At 43.3% G+C, this 25097-nt stretch overlaps 1 protein-coding gene across 8 annotated transcripts in view; it reads left to right on the forward strand.

The window, feature by feature from the left end:
* Nucleotides 1–24854, forward strand: part of Mef2 (myocyte enhancer factor 2) — a 70564-nt gene extending 45710 nt beyond the window's left edge. For 4 of the 8 annotated variants that reach the window (XM_076825433.1, XM_076825435.1, XM_076825436.1 and 1 more), the window contains 7 exons: nt 7644–7760; nt 8380–8583; nt 12718–12876; nt 15560–15695; nt 15780–16036; nt 16741–16925; nt 17089–24854. In XM_076825433.1, the coding sequence (XP_076681548.1) occupies nt 7707–7760; nt 8380–8583; nt 12718–12876; nt 15560–15695; nt 15780–16036; nt 16741–16925; nt 17089–17539 (1446 nt within the window). In that variant the 5' untranslated portion in view covers nt 7644–7706 and the 3' untranslated portion in view covers nt 17540–24854. Of the gene's footprint in view, nt 1–981; nt 2375–7643; nt 7761–8379; nt 8584–12717; nt 12877–15559; nt 15696–15779; nt 16037–16740; nt 16926–17088 lie in introns of those variants that run through there. The other 4 variants (XM_076825434.1, XM_076825440.1, XM_076825438.1 and 1 more) reach the window with 4 other exon arrangements.
* The last annotated feature ends 243 nt before the right edge of the window (nt 24855–25097 follow it).

Below are 25097 nucleotides of genomic sequence, written 5' to 3' on the forward strand. Positions count from 1 at the left end.
TATAACGTGATCGTTATTTTCATCCTCCCGACGTACACTTTGAGTAATGGAGTGGCATAGTATAAAACGTTGGTTACGTTCTTTAACCGCCTGTTATTTCTAGCCGGCGAAATATTAATAAAGTGTAAAGATACCACCTTTACGCGTGGCCATCTAAACTTTTTACGGACACAGTCTACATTGACTGTGTCGGCCGTTCCACGCACGGCTCGCTGCCAGTTTATGAATGACTCGTAGCATTTCGATAATTATTTCTAATTCCCGGCCGATCCATTCATCGGCATATCGTTTATTCAAGAAAACCGTGGCAGACAGACTCCACGAGGCATTGGGTTAATAGAACATTCGCTAGCTTGACTCCTACGAAGAGAAATTAAATTTACATTCGCACGTTCTAACCTCCAAATATTATATTACCTGTCTACCACCTAGGTTTATTTCAATCATTCCCCAAACTTCATTCGTACAAATAATTACAGTCACGCGAGGTTTAGAGAAACCTCTCCCAAGAAACGCCCATAACCAAGTAAAGTAGTCAACTGCACAGCTCTGAGAATCCCTCTCATCGAATTACGTCTGATTTTTCGACCGAAATCCTAGTGCGTTTAACCTCTCAGCCTCGAGCGTGCAGTGTCCCCCAATCGAGCGGTAGAATCGCCGCGGAAAATTCTGCCCGACGATCCGGTGTAAGATTTACAGGGGCACGTTGTTAATGAACAATTCGCGTTATTACACGAAATCGAGAGCGACGTTGAAAGCGCGGTCGAAGCTGGAATGTCAGTGCGACTGTTCCGCGTGGTGGCGGCGCGCATGCGCCGCCGGCGTAGCGCGCGACGCAATTGGCTTGGCGCCGTCTGACGTCGGTGGCGTCATTGGCCAATGAACGGTCGAGGTCCGTCGACGTTCGCTCGGCGTGCCGAGGCGAACTTCAGAGGCGAGGTGGACCGACTGGTATGTGCAACACGGCCAGGCCTCCCCTCTCCTCCGGTCGTTCCGTTCCTTTCACTCTCTTTCTCTCGCTCAGTGAGCCACCGCGCCTCTCTCTCTCTCCCTCGCTCGCCGTGCTCTCCACGCGACTTCCTCAAATCTTTATTTCAGGCTCGACCGCGAACTGGTCGAGGCGCGCGGCCCGCTTTTTTACCGTCCCGACACGACGCTTCTAAATTTGAATCCTGCACGGGAGAGCCAGTGGCGAATCGACGGCTCGCCGCACGTGAGAAATACTTTAAGGGAGTTACGTGCGCGTCTTCTAGTCATCGTCTCTAGTCAGCCAAGGATATTCTAACCTAGCTAACCTTAATCACTCGAAGGGGGGGGGGGCCACCCGAGGTTCGCCGGATCCTTGGAAGGATCTCGTTCGACGGTTTTCTGTGGCACACGTGAACTGCGCGCGGACCGCGCAGAGTGACTGATACCCGCCACGGGGGAAGAGAGAGAGAGCGGAACGAAAGGAAGGCAGACGGCGAAGAAGAGGATCGTGATAAAAAGGAAGTGGTCTCCACGCTGCCCGCGGATCCGAAATACGTACGCGGAGTGGGGCTTTTTGGTCGATGCGTTTGACGAGCGGACGAAATAGCGGCGTGCGAAGTGACGCGTGTTGATTCAGAGGGACGAGTGCAAGTTTTTCAGTCGTGCCAAAAATCTCCCCGGGCGGCTGTTACCTTCCTGGCCGCCTCGAGGAGTTTTGTTTTGATCTTAAAAGTTGTACCCCGCTGGGGGGCGGGGGGGGTGGGGGGTGCCAGTGGGGGAGATATCGATCGCGGGACCATTGACGTCCGTTCTGGAGAACCAGCTTTCCTCTGCTCGCTCCTTTGACTAGGCTAACCTCTTCGTAATTGTATTTTCTCGCTCGTCGGTGCCGTACGCGGCGTACATACGGTGTACACAGATATCGCGACCCGTGCGGCGGTGTGCGGCGCGCGTACGAACCTTGTTCCGGCGTGTGCATACACGAATGAAAATTAGACGCTTGCCAGCGGCAAATGGAAAGGTTGAAAAACGTGGCTGGCTACGAAGCAAACTGTTCTGTGACCGATGGGGAGGCTGTTGCAAGGATCTCTGGTTCAACGTTTGCCGAGAGCAAGTGGATTCGCCGATAAACACAAACCATAGGAAGCACGCCGTGCCAGTCCGTAGTACAGAGGCGGCGCGAGGTCGTAGATATTTTCATTAAAGACGTTTTGTGGATTACCGGGCGTCGCGCGGGCAAAGTGCCCCGAACAACAGCCGCCGATTAAGTTGTGATAACATCTGTGAAGAGTGCTGCGCGATCCTCGCCATCTTTGTTTTGATATCGATTCAGTGCGCGCTAGAAGATCGATCGATTGGCGAACGGAGGTCGAGATGCTCGACTGATCGAATTCGTATCGAGTTGGTGAGTTACTCAGTACGATCTTTCTTGTTTGATTCATCGCTCGTCGAAGCTGTTTTGTTGATCGTAGTTTCGAGGAATGCTCGAGCTGCTGAATTGTTTCGTTCCGGTTTAAACGTGCCGCGCTTTTGGGGGACCGTTGGTTAAGTTACGAGGAGCTGTATCGCGAAAGGAGAATTTAAGGGACGGATGTTTCATCGAATCTTTTATTTTCACTGTATTACGTGTGTTTTGCGATAAAGTCTGGCTTATCAAGACCTCTGTCAGCGGTCGTATTGAAATTAGCACATCAAGTTGAAGCAGTTCATTTATGATTCGGCTTTAGTAACGCTGGCTCGTTTAAATATCTTACTAGAATTGCGGTGGCAATAATATTAGAGTTAGTATCGTTACATTTGAGTGGGATATAAACAGGAGTAACGATTTCATAAGTTGTAGTAATAGATGGATCAGGGGAAGAACCATTTCTCCTTCGATCATAAAGGTGGCAATATCCTAGACGGCGTTCAGTTCATAGATGGGTGACCGTTTTTTCGGAACTTCGTGATTTGTTGAATTTTCATTTATAAGTGTACTTTGAAGGTTTCCTCCAAACTTTTTCAAGCTTTCACATTTTAATAAAAGAAAATATTAATTACCATAAAAATTATAATAGTATGTTTGTAACTTTGATGCGTAATTTATAGTACATTTGAAACAGTAGTAAATTAACGAATTACGTCGAGTAGGGTATGTTGCGTTATATTCCGAAATCATCTGATTTAGAAATGTCGGCATGAATAAAATGGGGTTTTCTCTAATAGGAAGAAAATTGATTTTCTCGAGCAACTAAGAACACCTGATACACGACCATCTTTAAAAAGAAATATCAGATTATTGATCGCGCGTTTCCCAGAGTGGTCAGGGGATAGTTTTTTCTTTCTTCTTCTGCATTCCAAACATTCGTTTATTTCCCTGCATACAGTAACAGATTAATAAGTTAGATTCTAATCGACTTCAAGGCAGACGCTTAATACCACAGCCCAATACAAGAAACTACATATCTTATAAATCTAAAAACCCGATCCAACGATTATAATAATAACATTGCGTCTTTATTACACCACCAGCTTCAGATACATTAGTACACAATTAATCTAGTTATATACATCTCTTTCCCCTTTTGTGGTGCAATGAAAATCTCGCCCTGAAATAGATCGACGCATGCTTATAAATTAAAAACCAGTACACAGGTCGCAGCGGACTTCTCGAAATTGACCGGAAATTTATTAATCTCGACCCTACAATACCTAAAAATTAATTTCCCCTTGCAACTTGCTAAACAGAATAGCCTCGCTTAGAACCGCTCTAGAAGCCTGCAACGAAGACATTCGACGTGAAATACAGCGTGTATAGAAAAATACGCGGTGGTCGCTGACCCTCGCCGCGCGTTCTACGCTCTTGTATAATAAACCGAATTCGATCGGAGGACAGTTCGAGCGGCAACCTCTTCCTCCAGTTCTCCACGAGCTCTCCCTATTGTCACCAGCGAAGAAAGCAAACCAGCTAGCTGCTTTCTATCGCTTTTCGCGCAGACCTTTTTTCCTTCCACTAGGCACCACAAATCGAGCTCCCGCGAGAATCAATCTCCCGATAACATTTAAATATAAAAAAAAAAACCAAAAACATACCTGTGCAAAATTTGACACGACGAGTCACCAGTCAACTCGGAAGTGCCTCGTGGCACGATTTAATTAGCAAACGCTGCCAATCATCACCGCCGGAGTATTCGCTCGCAGATTCAACTAACGAAGACATTTATCCACCTAATTGTTTACTTCACAGCAGCACCGATAATTCCCGCGAACATCAATCTGATCCGATCTGCTATTTCCGTTGCACGCGGCGAACCGTGAACGTGTAAAAGATGAACGATAATATATAATTGCTCGATCCCCTCGTCACTAGTGGGCCGCCCTAGTGACGCGTGCGCGACGGTCGGCAGCGGGCGCGGGGTCCGCCCGACTCTGCCCGCGAAACTTTCGCGGAATTCGCGGCCCGCGATGCAATCGCGATCGGCGACGGCGAAGCGGCGGTAATCTCGCGATGCGCAAGATAGCCGCGACAAAAATAACGTTTGCCCGTGAAACGCGCGTTAATTCATATAGCGGGGGATCGCGTGCTCGGAATGAATGAAAGGGGGGGCTTCGGTAAATATAGTTGATGGAGCTTAGAATTAGAACGAAGTCGAAGCCAATGTTTTCGCCAGGCCTGCCGCGGCACTAGGGCCGACCCCCGCCACTAGGGGCCGCTCCTAGCGTGATTCGAAAACCGGCGCGCCGAAAATTCCGCCGGAGACTCCGCGCGGCGGCTATTATCGTTCTGATTTATGAATGGAGCTGCGGAATCGGGGCCATTTTTATCGACGTCTTGACCTGAATGGGCGCAGATAAGGGATTAAAATTTCAGCCCGCGCGCGAGATCGCTTATCGATACCTCCGCGTGGGTAATAGATAAAGCAACTACAGAAGCCTTCTCGTAGTCGGGACAGATTATACCTAATCGCGAGCGGTGTAATTCGAATTTTCCTACTCAGCTGTCGCTGACATTGCGCGCGCCAAACTTTATCAATGATTACCGGCGACGTGTGCAGCTACTATCGATTACAATGGCGATTAAGCGGGGCTCCGAGATAGCTGTGCTAATTTATCGTAATAAGCGAGTGGAAGGTGGGGCGAGGTATTTAAATAAGTGTGGTATTTGTTGCTTGGTAATTTCTGCAAAAATCGCGAACGAGTCTAAAGGTTTCTCCTGTCGTTATCATTGATTGGGAGGTACCTTATGCAACGTAATTCGACGTGTGCAGTCGGAGGGGCTGGTGGAGGCACGACAAAGTCGATTATTACGTACGTTAATTATCGACGGTAAAATGGAAAGCGATCGATCGTTTATTGCGCGCTTATGTTGTACTAATTGCAGCGACGTCCTAATTATTTACTTCCGCTTTGTGCCTCTTCAATTTTCCTGGGAGAAGGGAAATCAGATTATTGCTAGATATGGCTCGTAATGAGTGGCGTTTTTTTTTTTTTTGAAGAAGAAGAAGAGGAAGAAAGTTTTTCTGTTTTATTAAGATTTGCGAGTTTTAGGCGATGAGTTTCTTTTTAGCCGATTTAGCGATCGATTAGTATTGATAGTATTAAAGAGGCCGGGCCGCGTTTAACCAGCAGAATTTCCTAGGGAAATCCGCGGAGACGTTATCGTCGCGAGTCGATTAGGATTAATGAAAATTGAGTCATCACCGCTATCTGCGCCACGATGTAGTAATAAGCAACGAGGATGGAAACGTTTCGTTTTATCTCGTTGCGTTGCTTATCGCCGTCGTTTTCGTAATACCGAAACCGTGGGACGGGCGTTACGTCAGGCTCGTTAATTTATTTTGCGTTTGTTGCTCTTTGGAAGGCCTTGGTGACACCCCCTTTGTTACACGCGGATAGTAAATTTCATTTCGAATCCCTAAATTACCGCAATCGTGAATATTAAAATTCATTGGGAATTTCGGAACTCTTCATTCTTCCTCCAAAATTCTAACAAGACACTACTGATGTAATTTCGTCCACGCAGAAGTAATGAAAAATAAAAACTTTAATAATTCTTAAATTATTTTTCATTATTATTAAAGTTATTAAATTAGATTTTATTATTGTTAGATTTATTAAATTATTTTTCGTTATTAAGATTACTAAGTTATTTCTCATTATTATTAAAGGTATTCAATTATTTCTCATTATTATTAAAATTCTTAAATTATTCTTCATTATTATTCGAAATCTGAAATTATTCATCATTATTATTAAAATTACTAAATTATTTTTCATTATTGTCAAAGCTGCTAAATTATTTTTCACTATTATTCAAATTCTTAAATTATTTTTCATTATTATTAAAGTTATTAAATTATTTTTCACTATTATTCAAATTCTTAAATTATTTTTCATTATTATTAAAGTTATTAAATTAGATTTCATTCTTATTAAAATTATTAAATTATTTTTCGTTATTAAAATTACTAAGTTATTTCTCATTATTATTAAAGGTATTCAATTATTTCTCATTATTATTAAAATTCTTAAATTATTCTTCATTATTACTCGAAATCTGAAATTATTCATCATTATTATTAAAATTACTAAACTATTTTTCATTATTATCAAAGCTACTAAATTATTTTTCACTGTTATTAAAATTCTTAAATTATTCATCATTATTATTCTAAATCCGAAATGATTCACCATTATTATTAAAATTACTAAATTATTTTTCATTATCAAAATTACTAAATTATTTTTCACTATCAAAATTACTAAATTATTTTTCACTATTACTAAAATTACTAAATTATTCTGCACTATCATTAAAATTCTTAAGTTATTCATCATTATTATTCAAAACCTGAGCTCACTCTTCATTGTTATTAAAATTACAAAATTATCTCCCATCCTTATTAAAATCACTAAATTATTCTCCCTTACTATTAGACCGATTAAAATTACATTTCGAAGCTGAGTCCGCCGGCGCCACCCTTTCTCCTCTTCAGCCGCATAAAATTCAGCGCCCCGGCGCCTGAAATCAATTTCCACGGAGATAAATGAATTCCACCGCGCAGGGAGGACGGCCTGAATGGGGGCCGGTCTCTCGTTTTTCCATCAACGAATTCAACGTGTCATACATCCAAGTTGCCCGGCCACGTTCGCCCGGCGACGTTATAATCGATACACCGAGGCAGCGACACGTGCTTTATGCGTTCCGCCATTAGGCTTCAACGTGTGGTCCAGTTCTGTCGCGTTGCGTGCTGCCACAGACTCGGCATCCCACTTTTCTATGGGCCCTCTCCCCCGCCTTCCCCCTCGGCGCAATTGTTCGAATCCGCGCCCCTTTGTTCCCGCGGCGGCTGGCCGGCAAAAGTTCTTCAATTCCCGCGGGGCGATAGCGATATTTAAAGTTGAAATTTATCGGCACCACCGCCGCGGAGAGCATTCCGCGCGCCGGCGTTTCTAATTTCTGCCGAACTTTTACTAGTAGCGCGTGCCTCCCCCGCAACTAGGCCAACGAAAATACGTATCCCGAATTCCTCCGTCTTACCGAATCTAACCGCTGTTCAACACTAGCATCCCTCACCCACCGAGAATTAAACACCGGGTGCCGAAAAAAAAAAATGGCCAAAATACTTTATCAAAATCCTGCGAAGGGAACGGGGGTAGACTGGCGATTTTCATTTGTCCTTTTTATGTTGCAGTGCTTTTAATATTCCATCCAGTGGTTCCGAAGAGCTGTCCCTTCTCCACAACGCCGTGCAAAAATGGGTCGGAAGAAGATTCAAATTTCGCGCATCACGGACGAACGGAATCGTCAGGTAACCGGCGTGGAATGACAGTCATCTCGACGGGGAGGAAAGGGGGAGGGCTTAGATCGCAAGCGAAGAGGCACTGTTCCCCTGTTATAAAAAGAACGATGTAATCGTTTTGCTCGCCGCGACTCCTTTGGCCTCTGCGAATAGACCTTAGCGCGCCGTGACCAGGGCTATAGTTGAATGGTACCAGAGGTCTTTGTATTTCACCCCCTCCCCAGCTCCCTCTGCCTCATGACTTTTTAACCCAGCGATGGTCCCGGGTCGATATTCCGCGTCGCGAGTGCCTCTTTGCGGCAGCTTTTCTCGAAACCTGCTGCTACCGATATCGCTAGGGGATGGTGGATCGCAAAATAATCGGTTCGAGTGCCGAGGCTCTCTATACCTAGCCTCTAGATGCGCCTGAGAGATTCTCACGATTCAATTACGACTCGGAGGCACTCGAAAGTTTCGATAAGCGATATTGTATCGGTAATGTTGACGCGGCCACTTCGGTGCCGTGATAAGCGAATTTTTTTTTTTTTTTTTTTTTTTCACCGTGCGACGATGCGTTATCGTTCCCTCCCCTAGCGATGAGTGACGCGGTGGTGGAAACACGTGGCAATTTTGGGGCTTGTACCAACAGGTGACCTTCAACAAGAGGAAATTCGGGGTGATGAAGAAAGCGTACGAGCTGTCGGTGCTGTGCGACTGCGAGATCGCCCTGATTATCTTCAGCTCCAGCAACAAGCTGTATCAGTATGCGAGCACCGACATGGACAAGGTTCTTCTCAAGTACACCGAGTACAACGAACCCCACGAGTCCCTCACCAACAAGAATATCATCGAGGTGAGCCGATTTCTCCTCAGTAATCGTCAAGGTCGTTGTTGGCCACGGTAGCTGCCGAATTCGACACCCCCCTCGGGGAACTTGCGGCCGCGGCTTTCGCGCAGAGGCTCGAAATTACCGGGCGAGATAACGAAAATATGGAAGCGTCTGGTTTTTTTTTTTCTTTGAGGATGGAGAAAGTCACGATGAGTTTGGAGTTGATTTCTGGAATTTTTGTCACTTTCCGAAACGTGTAACAAGTTACTGTAGGAGCTTGGATATTTGTAATGGATTTCTAAACCCCTGGTGCCTTCCGAAAAAGTGTAACGAAGTGGCGCTTTGAGAAACCACGGTGGCTTGAAAGTTTAGGGCCGTTTTTTAAATTCCTTGGCCGTCTCTGAAAAGTATAAGAAGTTGCTTTTTTAGTAACCACGGTAGCTTGGAGATTTATTGCAATTTTCCAAATTCCTCACCGCTCTCTAAGAAATGTAAGAAGTTGCCATTTTGAGTAAGCACGGTAGCTTGAAATTTTTTAACAAATTTTTATCTTCTTCGTCCCTCATTGGAAAGCGTAATTACCATTTTGAGTAACCAAGGTAGCTTGAAAATTTTTAACAAATTTCTAACTTCTTCATCTCTTCCTAAAAATTATAACAAGTCACCACTTTGAGAAACTACAGTGGCTTGAAATTTTATTGCAATTTTCCAAATTCCTCACCGATCTCCAAGAAATATAAGAAGTTACCATTTTGAGTAACCACGGTAGCTTGAAATTTTTTTAACAAACTTCTAACTTCTTCATCTCCTCTTAAAAATTATAACAAGTCACCACTTTGAGAAACCGCAGTGGCTTGAAATTTTAGGGCCGTTTTCCAAATTCCTCGGCCCTCTTCAAAAAGTATAAGAAGTTACCATTTTCAGTAACCACGGTAGCTTGGAGATTTATTGCAATTTTCCAAATTCCTCACCGCTCTCTAAGAAATATAAGAAGTTACCATTTTGAGTAACCACGGTAGCTTGAAATATTTTAACAAATTTCTATCTTCTTCGTCCCTCATTGAAAAGCGTAAGAAGTTACCATTTTGAGTAACCACGGTAGCTTGAATTTTTTTAACAAATTTCTAACTCCTTCATCTCCTCCGAAAAATTATAACAAGTCACCACTTTGAGAAACCGCAGTGGCTTGAAAGTTTATTGCAATTTTCCAAATTCCTCGGCCCTCTTCAAAAAGTATAAGAAGTTACCATTTTGAGTAACCACGGTAGCTTGAAAATTTTTAACAAATTTCTAACTTCTTCATCTCCTCCTAAAAATTATGACAAGTCACCACTTTGAGAAACCACAGTGGCTTGAAATTTTATTGCAATTTCCAAATTCCTCGTCCCTCTTCAAAAAGTATAACAAGTTACCATTTTGAGTAACCACGGTAGCTTGAAATTTTTTAACAAACTTCTAACTCCTTCATCTCCTCCTAAAAATTATAACAAGTCACCACTTTGAGAAACCGCAGTGGCTTGGAATTTTATTACAATTTTCCAAATTCCTCGTCCCTCCGCAAGAAGTACAACAAGTCACCACTTCGAGTAGCCACGCTAGCTTGAAAGTTTATTGCAATTTTCCAAATTCCCCGTCCCTCTCCGAGAGTGCAATAACTTAGAGCTGCGAGTAACTTATTGTTAGTGGTTGGAAAGCGGCTGGCAAGTTACCAAACTGCTCGCCTGTCCCGAGAAAAGCCCACCACTTTAGGCAACGGCGGTAGCTTAAGAGTTCGCAAGGAGTCTAGCGACTCCGAGGAATGTTGAAAGTTCCGCGGATTTTTGCGCGCCTCGTAAGGTGGATGTGCCGGGATCAGCCGGAAGGCGTATCGCGTATACCGGTTAAATGAGAGATTTCACAGTGAAAAATTGCCCGGCCCGGTATCCCCTCACTGGTTATTAACTTTTTCAGTTGTCGATCATCGAAATTACACGAGCATGTGTAGCAAATGTACATGGCGTACAGGCTGCTTCCTGCGCGCTCCTTTTTTCAGGCGATTCCTCCGACGTGGCTTGTACTTTGTGTACAGGATGGTCCATTAATAAGGGCTCAGAGATGGGCGAAACTTTTATTTAAACTAATTAACGAATAAATCCTCTTTCAATAAAAAAAAAATAACCTCCTAAATAATCTAAAGTAAAAGTAACTTTTATTCGAATAAAGAAGTTATAATATTTTAGTTAATGTCTAATTCTGCAAAGGATTTCCTTCACCTTGCGTTGTGGGGAAAAATATGGTAAAGAAGAATCGAGAAGCTACTCTTTTTACCACTTCAAAGTTATTAGTATTTTATTTTGAAAGGGGAGAATATAGAAATATTTTTCTTTTGATCGCAGAAACACTGTATTTTTCTGGAGTTTGATTCTAAATATGGTGTTCTGGTGTTGAGTCAGTGTATTATTCATGGACCACCCTGTAGATGTAACGCACACGCCCACAAACGTACCCCAATTTTTCACTGCAAGAATGCCCATTTTGCGCGCCCAGCGAGCGCACGGTTTGCTCCAAAAATGTCTGCGAACGGTCAGAGGAATTGATTATACTAAATCTCGTCGCGTTATTTGCCTTGCCGCGGTGAGTGAAGGAAAAAGAAAATGAGAAAAGAAAAGCGCCGAAGCAGGTTTTCAAACGTGTTCTACGCGTAGAATGAACTCGTTCGGTTTTTCGATAATCGGAGCGATCGTGAACTGGGAGAATGGTGCTGCTCAAAACAATCGGAGGATCACTCGAAACTGCGGGGGTAAAATGTTCACTCCCCTTTGTCCCCAAAAAAAGCATCCGTCAATTAATAATCTATGAAACACGGAAGCTGCGTTCCCCCTTCGCAATCAGCAATTATTCCGTAAAGCAGTCCGCACTCGATCGCCAAAATTAAACCCGAGCTGACGATCCAACCCCCACTCGCTGTCCTCGCATCATCGATGCGCAGAGTCCAGCCAAATCCTAAATCTAAACAAACGCATGATTGCCCATCTAAGCACAATTTTCCCCAAAGCATATGAGTTTCAGGGTTGCATTGAGCAGCACTGATACCTAGAGACACGAGAGGCAGTGGCGGATTTAACGGGTGGCTGACGAGAGGTTGGGCCCGGGCCCAGAAAAGGCCCCCATGAGGCCCCAATTTTTAAAAAAGAAAATTACGATTTTACCCAAATACTGTATTTATTTTTCCATTTTTTTTTTCTTCGAAGTACCTCTTCATTTCCTCTTCGTTTTCTCGAAAAATGGCCCCTTAGAATGTTTTCCATCTGGGCCATTTTCCTTAAATCCGTCACTGACAGAGTTTTCCCCAAAGCATATGAGTTTCAGGGTTGCTTTGAGCAGCACTGATACCTAGACACACGAGAGGCAGTGGCGGATTTAACGGGTGGCCGACGAGAGGTTGGGCCCCGGCCCAGAAAAGGCCCCCACCAGGCCCCAATTTTTAAAAAAGGAAATTACGATTTTACCCAAATACTATATTTATTTTTCCATTTTTTTTTCTTCAAAGTACCTCTTCATTTCCTCTTCGTTTTCTTGAAAAATGGCCCCTCGGAACGTTTTCCATCTGGGCCATTTTCCTTAAATCCGTCACTGACAGAGTTTTCCCTAAAGCATATGAGTTTCAGGGTTGCTTTGAGCAGCACTGATACCTAGACACACGAGAGGCAGTGGCGGATTTAACGGGTGGCTGACGAGAGGTTGGGCCCCGGCCCAGAAAAGGCCCCCACCAGGCCCCAATTTTTAAAAAAGGAAATTACGATTTTACCCAAATACTATATTTATTTTTCCATTTTTTTTTCTTCGAAGTACCTCTTCATTTCCTCTTCGTTTTCTCGAAAAATGGCCCCTCGGAACGTTTTCCATCTGGGCCATTTTCCTTAAATCCGTCACTGACAGAGTATCGCGCGGTGCAGATGGAAAAGTGCCATCGGGCAGGTGTGTTACGCGATTTCGCGTGCGCGGAGCGCACTGGGAAGTGCACGCGAACGAGTAAGGCACACAGAAAAGGGAATGGTCAATGACGATCGCGAAAACGAGGCAGGCCAGGCTCTGGTTAGCGTTTAAATTAACGTGCATGCGAAGGTTGAGTGCCCTCGGGCGGTGTGGTCACGTGAACCTGTCTGCTGACACTTGCAGGCACTCAACAAGAAGGAACATAAGGGTGCCATGTCCCCAGAAAGCCCGGAGCCAGACGCGATCGAGTACAATCTCACCCCGCGCACCGAAGCCAAATACACCAAGATCGACGAGGAGTTCCAGCTGATGATGCAGAGGCACCAGCACAACGGCACCCGGGTGAGTATTTTGGCCGTCCACTGTCCCGGCGGCGCGGTCAGCGGGGCCCCATTCGCGGTGGGACTGTTTGGAGGATTCAGGGTTTCTTTGAGGTCGCAGGACGTAGGTAGATTCATGTGGGACTGCTCCACTATGTGACACTGGTCTACAGTAGTTGGGCAATAAAATTGCAGCACTCCTGGAAAATACAGTAAATTTATACATTTACAAATTTACTAGCTTAAAGTTCCTCGGTGTTGCCCAGGTAAAATTTCGATTATATCACAGAGTGCCAAGAGGGTGAATTAAGAGTTGAATTTATTTAACTAACAAAGAAAAACACTACGTTAATAAAAATGTAGACGTTATTAATAACAGAACATTAATAAAAAAATTAATATTTTGTGGGGCCACCTTTTGCGTTGGGACAACCTAAAAAGGTAATAAACGTGGTGACTTCTTTGTCAGCCCCAAAAATGTGCTACCCCCTTCAGTGTCATGTAACACTTTTGTTTGTCAGTTAAATAAATTCAACTTCGACTGGGTTTTATGCAGCTTCAAATTCTCCATCAGAATATGCTTATTAAATATACACAGTTCCAAATGTACTCTGAAAAATAACAAAAGGAGAACGAATAGAAAGTGGTAACTTTTTTGTGCGCTAGTGTATACACAATCCAAACACACTTTCGCGTTTATTATATTATAGTGGGACACAGCTTGATTTATACAGAATAAGGTGTACATCTTGATTTTTAAATACCACGTTTCTTTATACGAAAAGAATCATAAAAATGGATTTATTTTTTCCATATTTTCTGACCACTCGAGGGTATGTAACCCCTTAAGAACTTGCTACTGATTTTTTTAAAAAACGTACACGTACATATAGTAGATGCAAAGTAGTTATCATGGCTTGTGAAGGCTCCATGAAGTAGTTAATCACCTCGGCAGAGTATAGAAAAATTAAAAGTACCTTTTACTGCCGAGTTAGTATTCATGGGCACGTGAGAATTGAATCAAAGATGTTGATGTTTTTAAGGTGCTGCAATTTCTATGGCCTCTACTGTATATACTTACATTGGTCGTCTGTCATCTGTCTACTCAACTAGGGATTTCTGTGCGAGGAGGATATTTAACATGCTGATTGGGATTGGAGGTCGTCGTGACCAGTGCCACGAACTTGTAATTCTTCTTCAGAGCAGCTGCAATGAGTGAACTCTCAGATTTGTAGGAGGCTGGAAATATATTACCATTGCAACTAGGGGATGGGTTTCTTAAAGCGTCGAGACTTCAGAAACCCAAGAAACTTTCGAGTTTAGAAAATTCAAGATTCTACCCTTTTCCCGAGAAACCCTCGAATCTCCGACGAGGAAAAGTGAAAAATCAATGACTAAGGAATTTCGAACATATTTTGTTTAACTACAGCCAATACAGATTTGTGCGAAAATTTTCTTCACTTCAGTTCTTACAAAACTCCACTTGTAAAACAGGATCAGCACTTCAACTGTCGAAGCCTCACAAATTTCCGGATCCGACTTTCGAGAATTTAAAGATCTGCTTCGCAGCCACCCCTAATTGAAACGTTCTCGTTTCCAATGTTTGAAGATGTTTGAGTAACTTTGAATGGCCGAAGAACGCGAAGAAGTCACCACGTTCGCTGTTAATTGGCTTTGCTGAGGAATTTTGGGGAGCAGGCTTCGTATTTTATTTTCCCAACGAGAACAGCAAGTGGTTGTCGAAGCGTTGAATTTTGGAAAATTTAGAGAGGATCTTCCATTCTCCATCGATGGCTGGTAGCCACTTTGGGAACCTCTGGTTCAGAGTTTTCACATGACTAAGAGCAATTCGTCAGTGCGTCGTGGTTACAATTTATTAGCTTTTAACAAGTCCGCTATCAAACGTCATCGGACGCACAATTTGTCAGCGGTGCGGTTCGATTTAATTCGCTCCGTTTAATTTACTATCGCCTGGCGAGCGGCGAATTCGCGAAACGCTGGATCGCGTTCGGCCAGCCGCTGTGTCGCATACCTATGCGCGAGACGTTAATCAGCATTTGACGTAATTCGCTTGCCAACTGCGCCTTGTAATTGTTAATATAACATTCGTAATTATTGCGGCAAACGTTGTGCTCTTCAAACCCAGCTCCCGGGGTTACACAAGGAATCATGTGTCTTTTGCTTCCTCCTAGTGCGATTGAGAAGGTAGCCAAGAGTCGCAGGAACTTAAAAGAAATTCTAATCAGCTTTGCCGATCCCTCATGGGGCCCCCAACAATAAACATCGCAGAATGACAGAATTTTGAAAAATGTCCTATTTTTTTTTTCCTAAAAATTCAGCTACTTTCGTTCCGTAAAGTTATTTTTTTAAAGATAGAAACTCGCCCGTATAGCGGCAACCATAATAAAGAAAATAAACCTTAATTTCTCCATTTGGGATGACTGTAACAGTCCCCACGCCATCGCCCGGCAAAAAGATTTTTTTTTAATGAAACTATGCGATGAAAAAGCTCGAAAAAATTCAGAGTATTACTTCAAACGTACCTTAATATGCGTGCGAAACGCTAGACGGTATACAGTTACAGTTTCTGTTAAATAAATTCCCGAAGATGGCGTTGAAAAACGGGCAGTTACTCTAGACGACCCCCTTATGCTATTTTCTTAATCAGTATTAACAGCGTGGCCGTTGATTTGCTGGAATTTCAGGCAATGGGACAGTCTAATTACACTCTACCTGTATCCGTACCAGTGAACAGTTATGGCGAATCTCTACTTGGATCTAGTCCTCAAATGGCACACACCAGCATTTCTCCGCGACCATCATCTTCTGAAACAGACTCAGGTAAGGCGCTCGCTAATAAACATGTTTATTAATCCACGCCAGAAGCGCTGGTTCTCATTGGGGCACGTGTCTCTCGTGTTGCAGTGTATCCACCAGGAGGGATGTTGGAGATGAGCAACGGATACCCGCCGTCAGCATCACCACTGGGAGGCTCACCTAGTCCAGGGCCCTCGCCGGCGCTAGGAGTCGGAGGAGGCAGCGCAAACAAAGGCAGCAATCCGTCTAGGCATTCGCCGCAACCTCCGCCTCCACCTCCACCACCCCATCCTCACAGGACTAATCTGCGAGTAGTTATTCCAACACCCCTTACGCAGCCTCTCTCCGAAGACACTAGTTACGACGTGAGTAAGCTCTCCCGCTATAAGCATTCAAACACTTGCTCAGCGGTGGATTTAAGGGAAAAGGCCCAGGTGGCAATCGTTCTGAGGCCCATTTTCTTTTCTTGAAAATGAAGAGATTGTTTATTAAAAACGGGCTGAGCGTAGTAGTGCAGAAAAAGATACGGTGCTTAGGTAAAATCATGAGTTTCTGTTTTCGAGGATAGGGTCCCACGGGGCCTTCTGAGCAGGGGCCCATTTTGCGGGGAGATGAAGAGGTAGTTTACTAAAAACGGGATAAGTGTAATAGTACAGGAAAAGAATACAGTTTGGATAAAATCATATTTTTTTAGATTGGGGCCTTATGAACGGGGCCCGGGTTAGCAAATCACGGAAAAAATTAAATAAACACAACTTCTAATATTACAACACTATCTTTATAACTCGGCTTCGCCCAAAATTTAGGTTCTGTTTTTTTATTTAATTTTTTGTGAAAATAGTCACGTTCATCTAGATTAGCTAGACAGCTGGAGCAGATTTCGTGATCCCAGAGTTTACCGTTCAAAAGTTTTTCGGCGCCAGACAAGCACACAAACACTTTCTGCTTTATACATTAAGATTTTAGTTGGGCCCGTGGCCTCGTGGCGCCCTCTGCGCTGAGTTTCCCGTCAGCTTTCCCCACTGTTGGAATTTTTTTAACGCGTTTTCTTTGTTTCCATGCCGCACAGGGTGGCCATGCACAATCTGCATTGAACACACCGGTGGTAGCACTACAAACGCCATCAGTCCCAGCTGGATACTCTAGCTTCGGACCAGCGGATTATTCCTCGGACCTTGGGAGTCTAGCATGGTCTCATCAGAGGTACGTTGATGACTTGTCAATGTATTCGGCAGCCACCATGTCCAGCATCAGGTAAATTATATATTTCGTAAATTATTGTTACAAAAGGAGACTATCGTGCCCGGTCGGTATGGTATATGGAGAAACTTTGAAAGTACCACGCTGAGGGGTTAATAAAAATCTGCAAAAAAGCCACTTCGACCCAGCCTTTCATCCTTCCCGTTATCTGTTGCAGTGGTCTTCCTCACCTAGCCGTGTCGAGCAGTACACCGCCGCCGGCGACGTCGCCTCTGCCAGTGAAGATAAAGAGCGAGCCGATCAGCCCGCCGCGGGACCCCCACGGCGGGAACAGCGGGTCCAACAGCAGCGGGCCCAGCAACGCCAGCAATCTCCATCACACAACACTGAACGTCGGCCCGTCGTCGAGCACCGGAGCGCCGCCCCACCACGTACCTCACCCCGGGCCGCAGTCGTTGAATCTAGTGTCCAGCAGGCCCGGAAGTAATCCGCCGCCGTCCCACTCGGGGAACATAACGCCGACGAACTTACCGTCCCCGGGAAGCGGCACGGTGGCTGACATCAGAACCAGCCACTCTGCCGCCGGTGGGAACGGCGGCAACAACTCGGATTACGAGAACGGGCCGCTGATGAAGCGCTCCAGGATCACCGAGGGCTGGGCGACTTAATGTCCATCGTGCTGCCACGCTCGGTCGTTTCACGCAACTCCAACGTACAACTAACGGCGTATAGTGCTTGTGAACTGTTCCAGGACTCGAGGTCGTAGAGACTCGTTGCACACGGTTCTTTGGGCCCCCGGCCGCTCGGGTTCGGTGGCTCGCGCGGTGGACTGTCGCCCGCGGTCACTCGCGCCGAATCTGGGGGGAAGGGATGGGGTTGGATTTTGAGAGGTGGGTGGAGAACGGATGGAAGCAGATGTTTGTATATCGATGCCCAACAGAAAATGCGTTTGTTTTTTTTTCTCGACGATTAAATACGGTGCCATAATGTTGAAGCGTTACGCGTATATATATATACACACATATTATATATATATATATATATACGTATATATATATATTATATTATATATATATGATGGATACATATATATATTTTCATGTATATAATACGAAGTTGTTTGTACATATATGTCATTAATTCATTGTCATTCTCTTCGTGATATATGGCATTGTGTCTTTGATACTCGTCGCTACGGCGAGGAGTTATTCCTTTGGGAAGGAGGTTAGGGATCGACGGTGTGTTTAGAGAGGATACATGCTGGATCGGGCCGGAGGGGAATGTGTTTTCGGGGTGGGCGCATCGGCAAACCGAATTCTTCAAAGAGCTTGCGAACGTCTGATGATTTATACGGTAGAGATTTACCAGTAATTGTACTTTGTTACTTGTTTTTTTTTTTTGTGCGTTATGGTAGGTAGACAAATCCGCGGCATAATCCGTTAATTGATGCTTTATTATTATTACAAAGAGTGCCGGAGGCAATGAACATAATTTCTTTCTTTTTTCTCTATTTTTTTTTTTTTTTTTTTTTTAAATCGAATGCCTAGTCAGAGAATAATGATATTCGATTATAGTGATAGAAATTTTTATCCTACTTGAATTTTCGTAAATCGCATTCTATATCCGCTTTCCTTGCTTTTCGGGGACCGTGTCTCTTCTTCGCAAACAATCGCGAGGAGTCGCGCGAGTTTTATTATAGATAACGATTGCGCGCGCGCGCGCTCGCGTGTCGTCTTTTTATATTCGTTTTAACGGTTCGATTAAGCGAAAGTTTGTGTTTAAAATAAGCGGGGTGTGTCTTTTTAGCGAACTGATTAACGGTCTATGTCCGCTAGTGAAAACGATGAACGGATAATCGGTTGCTGTACTCAAAGATAATTACGATATTCTGTGGAGGCGGGGAAATACGATCGGAAATTAATATATTTGAATTATTACGAGGTAATAGGCGAGATATATGCATATTATACGCGAGATAGGCATATTATATAGTGTTGATTATTAACGAGGAAAAGAACAACAGAAACGGTATATACACGTAAACTCGCGTATGTATACGTACGTATATACATACGTTATTATACATTTTCCACAAGTATTTTGCACATTTGATATGAAAGATTGAAAACGAAAAGAGGAAATAACGGGAAAGGAAGAGAACTTTGCAACCCTCAAAGCCTAAATCGTACACAACGAGGGGCTCGTTCGTTACAAGCTACAGAAGGGCTCGCTTAAGCAGATTTATCGTTTTGAAGGTTTAAAGTGACAGTTGACGGCGCACGTTGCAATGCTCTATGACAGAATCCGCGATCTCTTGGGCGCGACGGGGTTGCAATTGTGAGAAATACAACAAGAAAAAAAAAAGTTTGTGTCTTCTTCCTGATTAAATCGCTTCGGGGGATGGTCTCAGCCTATGCTTTACTCAGTCTCAGGATGCATCCTGGTGTGAGCTGCTCTCAAGAGTCGTATTTGGTACATTACTGTAATTAACGTAATTATTAATGGATTACACAGACGGTATATGAATAAATAGTGCCTGGCACCATTTGTGGCCCTCCTTTCGGGTGACTTGCCCATGGTTGTTCGCACAAGACGATCCGCCGAGGGGCCCCGGTTCGCGAGGGTCGCGCGCCACTCGCGGGAGGGGGATCAGACACGGGCTAGGGAAAGGGGATCGCGGTACACGAAACGGGGTCGGGGCGCGAGGCTCGTCGCGCCCGCGTTGCAATTAGCGGAGTCGTAGGCTTGCGACCGTTCCCTCGGCGGATCGAATACCTGGGAAGGTCAGTCTTTATTATATTGTAACCGAAGATTATATATATATACGTACGTTAAACAAACAAAAAAAAAAAAGGAGGATATGAAAGAGGAGTCGTATAATCTTCGATACTAATTTGTTCTTTACTAACGTATATTAGAAACGTATCTGATGACTGTATGAACAATCGGTGTGCGAAACATAAGATATAATGTATAGTCACTAATGATTAATCACAAATTTTTAAGATGATCACAAAGTGCAATCTCTTAGCCAACACACTTTTTTATCAAAGAAAAAAAAGTATAAAGAAATTGTTATTTTTCATAACGAAAAAAAGTAAGATTTAATGTATTAAAAAAGTATATATATATATGTCTCCACTAGTTATTAAACATTTTCCTATCGACGCAAAAAGTTATTGTATTTGAACTGATATTATATATATATATAACGATATATATGTATATATATATCTCTCTCTCTGAACTTAAGTGTACATGCGTGAGTTAAATCCTTGAAAGATAATCTGCGATACTTTACATTGGTCCCAGATACTTCTTAGTCGCAACAGGTGGATCGTTGAATAATATAATTACTATTAATTATATTATCAGTTACCTAACATTGTACGACCGTTTCTCGACAGAGTTCTCAACGTTACCGTTATGTGCTTCGTTGTTTCGTATAATGGCAGCTGTTTGCACAAAATTTTTGCATTTTCGTAACACCGTAGATTTTGCATTTTCATATCTGTACGAACTGGCGAAACCAATACCGGAGCTCTCGCAAAGTCTCGGCGAATAATTCTGGCACAATTAATCTCTAATGTACACCAAGCACCTTGCCGGTCAGAAATCCGGGACGGCCGTTCACGAATTAAATACGTCTGTCAGACACTCGATAATCGACGCGCAAGGCTTTCTAGAATATTAATTTCTCCTCGACGACTGCCCGTAGACTCTCTAGTAGCATAGAATCTCTCCATCAGCTCTTTAATTACAGCTTCCAATACGTTCTCGCCTCTCATTACCTACCATCGCTCCTCTGTTTCACCGAAGCGACCATAACGAAGCTTCCATATACGATACACCCCGAGACCCAAGTCTCGAGCTTCTGACCGGCAACGCGCGACCACTCAGTTTCTCCACAGTGCACAAAATCCAGAATCCGATATGAATCGCGCGCTCGTTTGTACAGTCCCGCGAAGCATGTAATATTCTTTCACCGCGCCTGGCTAACAATCTGTCTAATTGCACTCGGGCGCAGAAAGCTGTCCGAGAAGAAGTCTCGATCCACCAGTGCTCGGTCTCATTAAGCGAAATAGGATTCTCATTGCGATAGCCACAAGGATCATGCAACTGCTTACCGATCTATTTTACTGTAAGGCGCGAGAGATGAAGCTGCGCGTAGCGGTACGTCTAAGGATAGGGAAACTTGTTAAACCGTGTACCGCTGACCGTGCACGTTGTGCGTACATTTTAATGTATATTTTTAATATGAAGTATGCGTAAGTTTGTCACAGACGGTGGGGGAGGAAATTTCGCGCGTGCGTCTTGCTGGGCGCGACCACCCTCGGCGGGAACGGCCCGAGCAGCCCGACAGGGTCCTTGTTAAACAATTTGCAATATGTAATCTGTGTTAACGTCGTCGACTTGTTACTGGTCTCATTAGTGATGTTAATTAGAGATTGTTTGTCTATTTATTGACGGTTATATGTTTCTTAGGGTTCGGTAGTGGGGCTCGCCGGGCCTCGGGTGGCTTGAAATTCATTTCGCGGAAACCGAGCCGGTCGCCCCCAGCGAGACGCTCGCCCCAGCAAGACGCTCGCGAACTTATTCGACGCGCAAAGAGGGCGATTATCGTAGTTGAAACCTCAGAGACTATTTGACGTTGTTGGAACGCTGTGAATGAAAGGACCATCGTTAGAAGAAGAAAAAAAAAGAAACAATGTATGCGTAATAGTACACGCGGATATAACGTAGAGAAACAAAGGTAGAGCTTTTTGTACTGGGAGCAAAGTTGTTGGACAGGACCGTTATCGGGCGTTTTTATTCGGACATTGTGCGAATTCGAAGCGGATACTCGCACCCGACTCCTCGGCTTTCTCTCCCTCGGCCCGCCTCTGTTCATCTTCGCTCGATAATACTCTCGCGAAGGATTCCGACGCGGTTAAATACTCGGGAACCTCGGGCGACCTCGAGACGTTCGGATCGCGTGCGACTTTTAAATGTGTCGCGCAAACGCAAGAAGCGGACGCATTCGAATGATCCCCGTGGCGATAAATATGACTCGTGATCTGCTTGAAATATCTCGATACACAGGAATGATTTGGTATCCTCGATATTCTAGAGTAGAGTAATTCTAAAGCCTTGTAAAAAGTATCTTTAGTAACCTTTCGTGCCTTTCGAACGAATTATCGTGAACTCTTGGGAATCAATGTTTTTTAAAACGATCTTTGCGTTTCGAATGTCTATCGATTTATTTCGAAGTGAAAATTCCGATCGGACCTCGGCGAAATGGGATGATTTTAAATAGAGCCCGCTGTAACTTCTGCTCCATTCGAAGATTTCGTTTGAATAGTCGCCCGTCTGGGGCAGAGAATTTAATCCTTTCAAAACTAACGGAGCACTGCGAAAATGTGCCGCACCCTTCGAGCTACGAGGGACATCCGAATTCTCAGATTTCAAAACCCCTTCGAAGACTAAATTCACCCGCTCGGCGAGGAACGCCCGAGGGAGCGAACGTGGTCGAATCGAGTATCCGAATTTTGATGTTATCAGCTCGGACGAAAGAAACCGATCTAATATAAAGGTATATATACATAGAAAATCGAATCGTAATGCACGGCACAAGTATCAGATCACTATAAGGGTGTAGCGAATCGACTATAAATAAAAGAAGAAAAAAGATACTAAAGAGTTATATAAATGTACTAGCCACAACTGTTGTCACCGCAAATTAAATGGAGGGATGAATTGAGGGAAGGGAATGAATGTATATATACGTTTAAATATATGGATATATATATTTACATATATATATATATATATATATACACATGAACACATAAATATACGTAAAAAGTAAGTTTAAAAGTACCGATGAACATATCTGTAAAGCAGGCACGTAGCATCACATTTTTAAGAAAAGGGGTGGGAAGAGAAAATGATAAGAAAAGAAACTAACGTCAACCGTATTGCCATTTTATTGTTAACCATCGTTCGTATGCTTCTCGAGACTGCTCGATCGATGTTGCGCTCTTTTCTGTAAATACACGAATTGGGGGGGTTGGTGAGAGGGTAGCGAGAGGAATGAGGGAGAAATTTATGGGGGCCGCTTTGGGGAAGAAGTTCGAGTGAATTCTCGTTCCGCGTTTCTCTTCTATTTCTTTTTTGTCTCGCCAGATCGGGCAGTTTCGAAATTGGCGACGGGACCGAGGCGAATGGTTCTTAATAACATTACCTTTTTAAACATTACTTGCGTAGCGAACTACTGTTATTTGTACGATATATAAATATATATGAAACGTTTACGCGTTGTACTGTTAAAAAGAAAAAAAAGCAGGAGAAAAGTGAAGAACGTCCCACGTTCGAGCGTTCGAGCGGGGTTATCCGATGGAACGATATCGTATAAAAGTGTTGTATAAAAAAAAAAAAGGAGAAAAGGTTTTAATATAGAGAGAAAGGATGAGAGAGGGTGAGAGAGAGAGAACCACGCTCTGTACGTATACCGATGAAAGGAAAAAAAGTCTTTAACCGCCGTAACGTGCTTAGGATAATTATAATATTATGGCGTATACATATAAATATATATAAAAAAAATATTATATAGTTGTGCGTTTAAGTAGACGATAAAAAAAAAATGTTGCGAGAGAGACAGATATATGGAAAGTAATTTCGTAATTTGTATAGTGCCATCGTGAATCACCAATCAAGAGAGACGAAACGACTTTTATCGGTTAATTCTATCATTTATTTTATTTTAATATGTCTCTTCATTTTCCTTCGTTCTGTTCTTCTTCTTCCGTTCTTCTCGAGTAGTTCTTCGATACGCTCGGGATCATTCGCTCGAGATTCTTGCAGTACCGAAGACCTCGGCTTTCGTTGGTACCTCGTTTAATATATATATATAGTCTGAAGAGAATTAATCGCTCTAACGATCGACTAATTCCCCCCAGATCGCAGGCTGAACATGGCCGCGAGAAATTGTTATAGGTTACGTTCAACGATCGCGTGGAAACACCTCAAGTAGCGAAGAGTACTCTTTCTAGTTTTGTTCTTCATTCATGTGAGAGACGATACAATATTCGTGGCTGAGTAGTGTGATAACAGCGATTGTCGCGTGTAATCGGGCACGTGCGAGTCACTTCTTTCATCGCTTCGCTTGATTACGATCTTATTGATGGCCGTTTGGTTAGATAGCTCGTTTAGGATCGAGCTCTTGCAGATCGATGAACTAGTAAGTAACGAGGGCAGTTGTGGTGGGGAGATTTTGTTACTAGTTTTGGGGGAATCTAGTGAAACAACAACTTAGCGTCTGGAAGCATCGTCTCGAGCTTTTTAATTAGAAGCTCGTTAGTAATCAGTTGTGTAATTTTCGTTTAAATCGCAGATAATCGTCAGAGTTTTGTGAAAGTTATGGCAGAGGGTAGAATCAGTTGGTCCCGTTATTTTTGTTGTCTAAAAAAATATCCTCTTTGAAGTATTCGCAATTGCCCGATTTAAATGCGTTTCGTTTGAATATATGTATTTCTTTGGTGCTCGACATATCTGATCATTGTTAAATATTATATGATTGTCAATACACTATAATTACCATCGTCATCATCATCATCATCATCATTGTGATCATTATCATAACTATTTTACTACTACTGTTACTACTACTACCACCACCACCACCACTACCACCACTATTACTATTATTGCTATTACTACTACTATTACTACTACTACGATTATTATTATTTTTTATTATTATTCTTACTGATCATAACGAGCATACGCGCCGTTTGTCGCCTATTTACCCGGTCAGTATGATAATTGTCGGAGCTTAGCGGTAATTCAGCAATTATTTCGTACAGATCTGTGCACATCACGAACACACACGGACATAGACACAGACATGGAGCATTGTAAAACACGCATTGTGGTTATATTTCAGTGTATATCAAGCATAATGATAATGATGTTTCCCATAGAATACATTTTACTTGGTTTTTATATTTGGCGGTATTTTATTTAAATTCTCGACCGGGCACGTGCGAACTTTCCCGAGACGTTTCAAGCAGAGATGGGCAAGAATTTTATTTAAATCGAAACTTCGAATAACGAATAAGAATTATAGAAATTACTGTCGAACGAAAAGATTAACTTTATTCGTCCAAGAATCTATAGTTAAAGTAACATTTTATTCAGTTAATGCCCAGCTCTGCTTTCAAGCTCGTTCGAAATTCAACGAAACCT

The sequence above is a fragment of the Andrena cerasifolii genome, chromosome 13 (genome assembly GCF_050908995.1).
Source record: "Andrena cerasifolii isolate SP2316 chromosome 13, iyAndCera1_principal, whole genome shotgun sequence".
In the NCBI taxonomy this organism is placed as follows: Eukaryota; Metazoa; Arthropoda; class Insecta; order Hymenoptera; family Andrenidae; genus Andrena; species Andrena cerasifolii.